The following is an 11,272-nucleotide window of genomic DNA, read 5'->3' on the forward strand; positions in this document are numbered from 1 at the left end:
GGGGTGTGTGTGTGTGTGTGTGTGTCAGAGTCTCTGTTGCCCTGGCCTGGTGTGTGTGTGTGTGAGTCTCTGTTGCCCTGGCCCTCCAACTCCTGGCCTCAAGCAGTTCTCCCACCTCAGCCTCCTTTGTGTATGTATGTGTGCATGTCAGACTCTCTGTTGCCTTGGCCTCAAACAACTCTCCCACCTCAGCCTCCTTGTGCGTGCGTGCGTGTGTGTGTGTCTGAATGTGTGTCAGAGTCTCTGTTGCCAGGCTGGAGTGCAGCTCCAGTCACTGCAACCTCTGCCTCCTGGGTTCAAGCAGTTCTGCTGGGATTACAGGCATGTGCCACCACACCCTGCTAATTTTTTTTTTTTTGAGGTGGAGTCTCACTCTGTCACCCAGGCTGGAAGTGGCGAGATCTCAGCTCATTGCAACCTCCACCTCCGGGTTCAAGCAGTTCTCCCGCCTCAGCCTCCCAAGTAGCTGGAATTGCAGGCACGTCACCACGCCCAGTGAATTTATATATTTTTACTAGACAGGGTTTTGCCATGTTGGCCAGGCTGGTCTCCAAAACCTGACCTCAGGTGTTGCACCCACTTCAGCCTCCCAAAATGCTTGGATTGCAGGAGTGAGCCACTGGCCCTTACCTTTCTTATAAAGACACTTGTCATTGAATGTAAGCACCACACCGGTCATTGGGATTATCTCATCTAAGATCTTAAACTTATTTACATCTGCAAAGACTTTTTGATTCAGGGTTTCACTCTGTCTCCCAGCTTCAGGGTGCAGTGGCGTGATCATGGCTCACCAGTTTTGATCTTCACGGGCTCAGGTAATCCTCCCATCCCGGCCTCCTGAGTAGCTAGGACTACAGGTACGTGCCACCACGCCCAGCTAGTTTTCTGTAGAAACGGTTTCACCATGTTGCCCAGAGTGGTCTCAAACTTGTGGGCTTAAGCGATCCTCCTGCCTTGGCCTCTCAAAGTGTTGGGGTAACAGGCATGAGCCACCGTTATGTAGAAAAAGACTCTTCCTACGTAAGGTCACATTCACAGGATCCAGGTAGACATCTCTTTTGGGGGGACTACAGTTCAACCCACAACTAGGTAGTGCCACACTTTTCTTCAGGTGGGTGTGGCTTGTGGATATTTCCTTTTTAGGTGACCTTGGCCCCTTGCTGAGGAAGGGATCGACCTACTCCCTCTACAGAAGGGCTGAGGTTTAGGCAAGGTCCACTCTTTCCCATGTCATGGCATTAACATTCCTATGCCCCCAGGTGTCATTTTGCCAGCCTGGCTTGTTCTCCAGGGTTGGGGGGCTCCCAGTGGTCGGCAGTTCTAGCAGTGTGTCCCTGCCCTCTACTCACTGCCATGTGATCTTGGGCAAGCCATGCCTCCTCTTTCAGACTCAGTTTCTTCATCTGTGAAGTGAAACCTCATGCTCCCCACCCCCAGATCCGAGATGCTAGAGGAGTCCCTCAATAGGAAGCCCCATATCTGTCCCTAGATGGGGAATTCTGGGCCTCGCAGCTCGGAGGAGCTGCTGACGGCCTCTGGCTCTTGTTGTGCACCCCGGGGTACAGGGCCTTGCCCCACCCACTCTTGACCCTCCAACAGCAATGAAGCCAAGCCCCAAATACTCCACTTGTTTCTTTTTATTTGGTGTTGGATCCAGGACAAGGGCAGTGGGAAATTGAAGCAGGAGCTTCCCTAGCTTCATATCCCCCAGGCCTCCTCACCTCTGGAATGTACCGACGAGGGGCAGAGGTTTCAGGGGGCTTAGCCTCTTCACAGGGCCGTCCTCAGCCCTGGGTTTGTCACAGTCTGGCCTTGAACTTGCCTTTGGCCTTGACTTTCTTATGGGTGGTAGGAGTTGTTCCAACTTCAAAGGGCAGAGGCAACAACGCACTTCCAGGTGGTGGCCTCGGAGGCACAGGGGAGCAGGAGCCTCGAGGTGAAAGGAGGGGAGAAGAGGGAGATGATCAAGAGTCTGTTAAGGAAGAGGCTTCTGAGGAAGACAAGCTCTTCCCTTGGGGTACCAGCCAGCCTGGGAGCTGCACTCTGCCTGTGCCCTCCAGCCCTGACCCCGTGCTCAGCACTGCCCACTGGGTGTGAGTCACAGTTCAAGGCCCACCTTTCTTAGCTTCAGGATGCTGGGTGCCACCTTGAAATCAAGGTTAGGTGGGAAGGAAATGAAGACCTTGGCCGTGGGTAGAGTCCTCAAGGCCTTGCCTGTGATCGACAGGGCCTTAGTGCCCACCAGTTTGCTGTGCTGTCGTCTGAGGACCTGGCCCTGGTGTCGGAGTACATGGGGAGAAGGCAGCTGGGCCTTGGTGTGGAGGCTGGGGAAGTGGTGAGGGGCTGTGGGAGCAAAAGAAACTGTGAGGGCCTGGTGAGGCCCCAAGGTGGCCCAGCTGCCCTAAACAGTGTGTGTGGAGGACAGGGAGATGTGGAAGGGGTGGGGTAAGGGCAGATGGAGACCTCCCAGTTCCTCCTCCAGAGGCAGTGAGAAGAACACAAGGCGGAGTCCAACAGACCTGGGTCTGCATCCCAGCTCTGCCCCTTCTGAGCTGTGCAACCTTGGGCAACTTCCAACTTCCTGATACCTCGGCTGGAAAATGGGGATAATAGCACCTACCTTGCTAGGTTGGTGTGAGGCCTAAAGGAGCTGGGTAGGTAGCAACATGGGGCAAACTGTTAAGTGCTGGACACATGTTAGTTCTTTTCCCCAGAGGTGACTCTGCTTGGACGCAAAGGCAGAATACTGCAGTGGGAAAGCATGGGCGCTGGAGAGAGCAACGTGGGCTTGAGTCCTGGCATCTCTGAAATAAGGATAACTGCCTTGCAAAGTGACTACTCTGGAGGACACAATACTTATTTTGCCAAGTGGTTCTTTTTTTTTTTTTTTTTTGAGATGGAGTTTTGCTCTTGTTCCCCAGAGTGGAGTGCAGTGGTGCAATCTTGAGTCACTGCAACCTTCTTTTCCCAGGTTCAAGCAATTCTCATGCCTCAGCCTCCGGAGTAGCTGGGATTATAGGTGGCTGCCACCACACCTGGCTAATTTTTGTATTCTTTAGTAGAGATGGGGTTTCACCATGTTGCCCAGGCTGGTCTCAAACTCCTGACCTCAGGTGATCCACCTGCCTCAGCCTCCCAAAGTGCTTTTTGTTTGTTTGTTTGTTTGAATACAGCATCTCGCTCTGTCTCCCAGACTGGAGTGCAGTGGTGTGATCATAACTCACTGTACCCTGGACCTCCCCAGGCTCAAGTGATCCTCCCGCCTTAGCCCCCCAAGTAGCTGGGACCACAGGGTCACGCCACAATGCCCAGCTAATTTAGCTGTGTATTTTTAAAGAATACTTTGTGAGCAGTGGCTTTTACTTGCTACAGGAGGCTCTTTGGTGGGAAGGCTGATCCAGGTGGTTGGAAGGAGCCTACAGAGCAGGTAAATTGCCTTGGGACCCTCAGGTGTTTGGGGGGAATGGTCTTACCCAGGGTCTGGGGGTTTTTCGGACTCGGTGGCAATCTGTTCAAGGGGTGGGGTTGCCTGTCCCCACTAGAAAAGGTCATGGTGAAAATGCACCCCAACCTGGTGCTGGTGAGATCCCATTCCCAGAGATTGGGGCAGACCAGGGCTGTGGTACTTTTTGCCTTGCCTTTCTTCCCCTTTCCGGGGTCTGAAGTGGTGGCAGTGGAGTCTGGCTTCTCACTGTGCTCCAGGCTCCTGGCCCCAGCATCTTTCCTAGAAGCTGACCTGTGGGTAGGGGTCCCCGAGTCCTTGCCTTCCCCAGAGCTTCGCTGGGTCAGCAGGGGGAGTGCTGGGCGGATCCCCATCCGCCGATGACACATCGCCATGGGCTTCTTGATGGTGGAGCCCTCTACCAGGAGCTGGATGCCCACGTATCGGGGCACATCCACAGCAGGCTGTGGGCAAGAAGAGGAGACAAGGCCTACTCAGTGGTGCTGGAATCCTTAGCCCAGCGGGACCCAGGGCAGAGACGGGTAGAATTACTTTCTGAGGCACCTGGTCAAAAAGACATTTCTGAGCTGAGAAATGGAAAGCCCACCTCTGAGTCAGTACCTGGAGTCACAGAGCTCCAGGGATTGCCAGCCCAGAGGAATGGAGGAATCCTAGCCATGCCCCACCAGCACCCCTCCACCACACTGTCCTCCTAAGCTGCCCCCATCCCCTGCTGGAATGTGTGTGGCTCCGCTGCATAGGCCGCCGCTGGTGCACAGCTTCCTGAGCTGAGCCAATCAGATTCTCTGCACAGGGAATTTTAGTTATGCCACTCAGACAGGTAAGAGGCTTGGAGCCTGCCTAGAGCCTCGTGTGAACGCAGGTTATGGGGAAGCAAAAATTAAGAACCTTAAAGAAGACAGTCTGTGGAAAGAATGAAGTACCGAATATGCAGAGGAAGGCAGAGAGACAGGTCCAAGAGAGGAGCTCCCTTACAACTCTCAGTTCCTATCAGGCCAAGTTGTATGTCCTGCCCTCAGTTGGGCTCCAGGAGAGCTCCCTGTGCCTTGCCAGCAACCTGGAGCTAGTTGGAGGTGTCTTCTGTGCCACTGAAGGATCCTGATCAGAATCTGTCTAAACATCAGAATTATTTGGAGCTTGTTAAAAATACAGCTATCAGCCAGGCACAATGGTCACATCTGTAATCCCAGCACTTTGGGAGGCTAAGGCTGGCAGATCACCTGAGGTGAGGAGTTTGAGACCAGCCTGGCCAACATGGCAAAACCCTGTCTCCACTAAAAACACAAAACAATTAGCTGGGCATGGTGGCAGTCACCTGTAATCCCAGCTACTCAGGAAGCTGAGAAAGGAGAATCGCTTGAACCCAGGAGGTGGAGCTTGCAGTGGGCCCAGATGGTACCATTGCATCCAGCCTGGGCAACAAGAGTGAAACTCCATCTCAAAATAATAATAATAATAATAATAATAATAATACAGCTATCACCAGGTGCAGTGGCTACGCCTATAATCCCAGAACTTTGGGAGGCCGAGGTGGGTGGATCACCTGAGTTCAGGAGTGATCATGACCTCATGTTGACCAGCCTGCTCAACATGGTAAAACCCCATCTCTACTAAAAACACAAAAATTATCCAGGTGTGGTGGGCACCTGTAATCACAGCTACTCAGGATCTGAGAAGGAGAATCACTTGAACCCAGGAGACAGAGATTGCAGTGAGCAGAGATAGATAGTGCCACTGTACTCCAGCCTGGGTGACACAGTGAGACTCTGTCTCAAAAAAGAAAGAAAGAAATAAAAATACAGCTATCAGGACTCCCGAGTAGCCCCAGATGATGAGAGAAAGCTCATCTTTACAGAAGAATCTCAGCTAATAAATGCAGAAGAAACAACAGAATTAGACATTTGCTGTTTTGCAACTCCAATAAAATAGGCAGTAATCAAAACTGGTATCAAAACAATTAGATAAAAGGATGACAGGAAAATGTATAATCTGTAACAGCCAACACATTACCTTACAAAAAAATTAATTGCAAAGGGTAGATGTAGCTTTTATCATGGAGAGCTCTGGTAGCCACCACTGTAACCCAGAGTCAAACTCAGCAGCACTAACCGTGAGACACAGGATGTGCCTTGTGATGCCACATGACATATCTGGCATCACCTCTGAAGTGCTCTTCCCAGAAATGTTTAACCTGAACTCATCAAGCTGTTTGACCTAACTAATAATTTCTGAGACAATCAGCTAACAGAAGACCAAGGTAAATAACACCATAAGGAAACAATCAGATAAATCCAGAATGTGGGACAGTTCTACAAAACAACCAGCCTGGCCCCTCAAAAGATCAAAACTATGGGGACAAAAGACACTGGGGCTGGCCTAGATGAAAAGAGACAAAAAAGTGCAAGATGTGAGCCTTCATTATGTGCTGGCCTAAAGAACAAATCAGCAATAAAAAACATTTAGGGGGCTGGGCGCAGTGACCCATGCCTGTATTCCCAGCACTTTGCAGGGGCCGAAGCAGGAGGATCACTTGAGGTCCAGAGTTCAAGACTGGCCTGGCCAACATGGTAAAACCCCATTTCTACTAAAAATACAAAAGTTAGCCAGGCATGGTTGTGGGTACCTATAGTCCCAGCTACTCAAGAGGCTGAGGCAAGAGAATCACTTGAACCTGGGAGGTGGAGGTTGCAGAGCCAAGATCACACCATTGCACTCCAGCCTGGGTGACAGAGTGAGACTCTGTCTCAAAAAAAAAAAGGTATTTGGGAGTCATTTGAAAAATGCAGATGCGTAGTCTCCTTCCCAAGCTAGACATTTTGGATTTGGGGTCAATCTCTGGGGTGGAGCCCCCTGACATCCATAGCAGCTTTCAGCTGCTTCTGGCCTGGGCACTGGCATTGGGAGCACTGCACTACAATGGCACCTTTTCCCTCAGCTTGCCTGTGTATTTCCCCATTTACATTTTTTGAAACCAGAATGCCAGTATACTAATCTAAGAAATGATCTATAACTGTAATAAACACAAGATCTTTATTACACTTACGTGTGATCATTACATTCTCTTCCTGTAACCAAACCTTGACAGAAGCCAAATGCTAATCAGAAGCCACTTAAACTGCCACAAGAAATTCTATCCAGAGCTTAGAAAGGCTTGAAATCAATTTTCTAATTTTTTAAAATGCTGTTCTATTTTACAAGTAGATTCCAATCTCTTTTTGGAGCAAGATGAGTGAAATAATGATAATAATAATAATGGTAGCTACCAGTAATTGCCTATTACTATATATCTAGGCACTTGACAGGTTATGCATGATGAAACTCCTAACCTCATTAGGTAGTAACAACAATAACTAACACTTATTAGCATTTACTATATGCCAGGCACTATTCTAAAGTACTTTACGGGCTGGGCGAGGTGGCTCCTGCCTGTAATCCCAGCACTTTGGGAGGCCAAGGTGGATGGATCACCTGAATTTAGGAGTTCGAGACCAGCCTGGCCAACATAGCAAAACCCTGTCTCTACTAAAAATACAAAAATTAGCCAGGTGTGGTGGCGGATACCTGTAATTTCAGCTACTTGGGAGGCTGAGGCAGGAGAATTGCTTGAACCCGGGAGGTGGAGGTTGCAATGAGCCAAGATTATGCCAGTGCACTCCCACCTGGGCAACAGAGTGAGACTCTGTCTCAAAAGTAAATAAATAAAAATGAAGTACTTTACTTATCAACTCATTTAATTCATACAACTCATAGTATCTAACTTTGAGAATTAGGTACTATTTTTATTCTTACAGATGAGGAAACCCAGGGGTTAGGAACTTGTCCAAAGTCACACAGCTCGTTGTCACTGAACAGGAATTTGAACCCAAGGAGGTTCCAGAGTCTCTGCTCTTAGGACTATGTTATATGCCTCTCTAGAAATATACTAATTCATTTTATTCTCCCATCCCCATGAGAAAGATGGTAATAATATCCCCATTTCAAAGATTAGGAGCCTGAGGCTCAGGGAGGTGAGGTCACCTTAGCAGGACCAGGACTTGAATCTGGGTCTTAAACTGGGTCTGACTGCAGAGCCCTATGCTCTAGTATGGGGCTGCCTGAAATAGGGCACAGACTCTCTGGGGTTCTGCCTGGGTCCGACCTCCTCACCTGTTTATAGATGAGCTCAAAGGCTCCTGTGTCACAGTTGCGGTCCAGCCGCCGGTCAATGACAATGCGCAGGGTGTCAGCTTGCACGCCAGCACAGAGCCGGGCGGTGACTGCCGTGGAGGGTGCCATGGTGGGGCTGGCATTGATTTCAATCAGCCAGGGCTGGAAGTCCTCCCCGAACACAAAGTCAGCGCCATAGAGCTCAAAGCTGGCCTTCCGACACTGCACAGTGTCCTGGGAGGTCTGAAGTGCATGGATCACGGCATTCTTCATGCCAGGCACGATGATGGTGGACCAAGCATTTGGGGCCCCCATCTCCTGCAGGTGAGCCTGGAACCTCTGGCTGGACCACATGTTGTCTGGAGGCAGCAGTGGATGCCGATGGCACGAGTTCTCCAGGTGCTTCTGGATGGAGTTGTTGCACAGGTGTACTGAGCTGGGGCAGAGAGCAGAAAGCTGAGATCCAGGCCCTTGTGCCCCTCTCATCCAAGCTCAGGGAGGACAGGCAAATCCTGGAACCAGCCCTGGGCCACCCTGCACTGTTCAACTTGAGATGGGGCCCTACTGGGAAGGACAAAAAGGACAGAGGCCTGGGCCCCACCACATTCTTCTAAGGCCAGAACCACTCTTATCTTTCAGGGCTGCTCTGAGGGCGTCAATTACAGGAGCCACAGTACTAAGTGCTTTGTGCATAGTCTCAGTTAACCATCCCAGTGCTTGGAAGATGAGAGGGTGGGTAAGGGTATGGCTCTATCATCACCAGGATGCCATCTCCACACTAGTTGTGAGATCTTAGGCAAGTCATCTAACCTGCATGCTCTTCACATCTGCAAAATGGGGGTAGTAACAGTACCCACTTCATTGTGTTTTTTTTTTCTTCAGACCTGGTGAACAGGAAGTATTCATTGGGTTCTTATGAAGAATGAGATAACATATACAAAGTGCTCAGCACTATCACATATGAAGCACTCAATAATTGACAGCTATGAGTTTCATACTACTGCCTCCCTTCTTCAGATGTGGAAACTGAGACTTAAATAGGTTTTCATATGACCCAGAGTCAAACAACTTGGAAGCTGTAGAAACAGAATTCGAATTTAGGCTTCAAGGCTTTCTCTCACCCCAGAAGTTAACACAACATCTTGCCTTTCAAAACTCCTGACATCCTTTCCCCTGCTCTACATTTGCTTCCCTTTTCCCAATGACACATATAATCCTTTAACCTGTTAGAGAATTTCACTTGTATTCATTGCTTCTCTGTTTCTCCCTGCTAGAATGTACCGTTGAGAGTGGGGATCTTGTTTTGTTCACTGCTATATCCCAAGTGCCCAGAACAGTAATGGCACAGGGTACACACTCAGTCAAATCTGTTGGAGGGACCAGGCACAGTGTAATCCCAGTACTTTGGGAAGCCGAGGTGGGACGATCACTTAAGCCCAGGAGTTTGAGACCAGCCTGGGCAACATAGTGAGACATCATCTCTACATAAAAAAATTTAAAAGTCAGCTGTGGTACATGCCTGTGATCTCAGCTACTTAGAAGGCTGCAGAGGAAGGATTGCTTGAGCACAGGAGGTCGAGGCTGCAGTAAGCCATGACCATGCCACTGCACTCCAGCCTAGGCAACAGAGTGAGACTGTCCATCTGTTAAAAAAAAAAAAAAACCTGTTGGATGCAAGGACAGCTGGCTGGATGAGGGCGCCCGCCTGCCTGCAGCATGTGTATGGAGCCCACCACTGCTACATAAGTCCCTTGTACTGTAACCGCCTGTTTGCTTGCCAGCTCCCCAACTAGGGAGGGAGCTCGTGGGAGGCGAGCAGTGGGGCTCACTTGTCCAGGTTCTTCAGGGAGAATGGCTGCGTGGAAAAGCGGAGATAGCTGTCACGGTAGAACCACACAGTAAGTGGGTTCCAGTCAGTTACCAGGAACCACTGTCTCAGGTCAAACTTGGTGCCAAAGATGAGCAGGGGCCGCTCAATATACTTTTGTACCACCCATTTGCTGTCCTTCATCATCATGGGGTTGCCGTTCACCAGCTTCAGCATCTCCTCCAGGTGGTCCATGCACATGATGCCTATGCCGGAAAAGAGCAGTCAGGAATTGGGAGGTCAGGCGTGGGCTGGGAGAAGGGCCAGCTTGTCATGAGCTCTCATCCACAGAGCTGACAAGGCTGCATGGGTAAGGCTGCCTCCCTCAATTAGAACCCAGTTCCCTTTGGAAAAGCCAGGAATTTGCTAAGGATTTTAAATTTTTCCTAATTAACCAGTTTTGTTTGATTAAACAGGAATATGTACCTGAATAAAAATTTAAAGTGTTGGACTTTTTTGTTTTTTAGTTTTTGAGATGGAGTCTCCCTCTGTCATCCAGGCTGGAGTGCAATGGCACGAGCTCAGCTCAATGCAACCTCTGCCTCCTGGGTTCAAGTGATTCTCCTCCCTCATCTTCCCAAGTGGCTGGGATTACAGGTGCCTGCCACCATGCCAGGCTAAGTTTTTTATTTTTAGTAGAGACAGGGTTTCACCATGTTGGCTAGGCTGGTCTCCAACTCCTGACCTCAAGTGATCCTCCCGCCTCAGGGTCCCAAAGTGCTAGGATTACAAGTGTGAGCCACTGCACCTGGCCAGCGTTGGGCTTTTTAAAAGCATGTGCACATATTGCTTTCCCACCAATAATAAACAGACTATAAAACCAAAAATTAGATAGTACAAAAGGGCATACAATAACAAGTACATCTCCTTGTCCAGAGGCAGCCAACTGCTGCTTCCAGGTCCTTACGATATCCTTCCGGGTCACGTGAGAGTCTACACGTGCTCAGTTTCCCTGCATTATATAAATTAAAGCATGTTAAGGATTTGGAATAGTGCTTTAGATGCATGACTGCATTTACTCCTCACCTCACAGGAGGTATTATCATCCTCTTTATTTCACAGATGAGGTGATATAACCTGCTAAAAGGTCATGAAGAATATTAATAGTAGAGCTGGGACTCAAACCCAAGCAATTTGGCTTCAGTAAGCCTGCACTATTCACTTCCTTGGCCTCTAGTGGGAGATGCAGGTTGTGGGGTACCAATGCAGGAAGTAGGAGCTGACCCCCACCTCGTCCGCGAGACTTGGCTCCTGGTTTCACGATCCAGATGTTGCGATCCCCTTCCATGTTTATCTGGGGTACCACAGCCCGCAGCTGCTGCAGGATGTCCTCACAGTGCTGGACCTGAGTGTCGTGGTGCCTGAGTTCTGCCCCTTCGCTGTGGAGAAATGATGGAGCTTGGGACATGTGGGTGGAGAGGGGAAGGGGAGACATAGCCCACCACCCCCACCATCATCCAGGCAGCCTTAGTCACCCCTCCCTGCAGATCTTGATAGGTCCCTCCCAAGCCTCCAGCCCCACCCTCAAGCCACCCCTGAAATCCTAACCTGCCCAGACTACAGGAATCAGAAAGGTTGATAAAATTCCATTTACCACACCCCCTATTCCAAAACTCCACCTGTGCCACCCCCTTCCTATTAATTAAAACTGTCTTTGACAGAATTTAATCATTCCAGTTCCTAATGATAGAGCACCACTATGTGCCAGGCACTGTGTGACAAGCACATTCCATATATTATCACTAATCCTCTCAAGGCCCTGCCAGGGAACTGCTGATACCTGTCCCCCAACCCCA

General features: G+C 49.7%; 2 protein-coding genes across 5 annotated transcripts in view; one reads left to right on the forward strand and one right to left on the reverse strand.

Moving 5' to 3' along the window:
- RPUSD3 (RNA pseudouridine synthase D3) overlaps positions 1-11,272 on the forward strand; it is a 29,369-nt gene that overhangs the window by 11,922 nt on the left and 6,175 nt on the right. Inside the window, exon 8 of one of the 2 annotated variants that reach the window (XM_037728867.1) lies at positions 760-815. The exons of the other annotated variant lie outside the window; for it this stretch is intronic. Within the exon in view, the coding sequence (XP_037584795.1) occupies positions 760-800 (41 nt within the window). The 3' untranslated portion in view covers positions 801-815. Of the gene's footprint in view, positions 1-759; positions 816-11,272 lie in introns of those variants that run through there. 2 annotated transcript variants of the gene reach the window in all.
- Positions 1,620-11,272, reverse strand: part of TTLL3 (tubulin tyrosine ligase like 3) — a 24,728-nt gene continuing 15,075 nt past the window's right edge. The window contains exons 9-14 of one of the 3 annotated variants that reach the window (XM_017501535.2): positions 10,707-10,855; positions 9,439-9,682; positions 7,610-8,045; positions 3,639-3,906; positions 2,117-2,343; positions 1,620-1,930 (exon numbers count right to left, since the gene is read on the reverse strand). In XM_017501535.2, coding sequence (XP_017357024.1) covers positions 1,718-1,930; positions 2,117-2,343; positions 3,639-3,906; positions 7,610-8,045; positions 9,439-9,682; positions 10,707-10,855 — 1,537 coding nt within the window. In that variant the 3' untranslated portion in view covers positions 1,620-1,717. Of the gene's footprint in view, positions 2,344-3,473; positions 3,907-7,609; positions 8,046-9,438; positions 9,683-10,706; positions 10,856-11,272 lie in introns of all 3 variants that reach the window. The other 2 variants (XM_037728863.1, XM_037728862.1) reach the window with 2 other exon arrangements.

The sequence above is a fragment of the Cebus imitator genome, unplaced genomic scaffold, assembly GCF_001604975.1.
Source record: "Cebus imitator isolate Cc_AM_T3 unplaced genomic scaffold, Cebus_imitator-1.0 Scaffold281, whole genome shotgun sequence".
NCBI lineage: Eukaryota > Metazoa > Chordata > Mammalia > Primates > Cebidae > Cebus > Cebus imitator.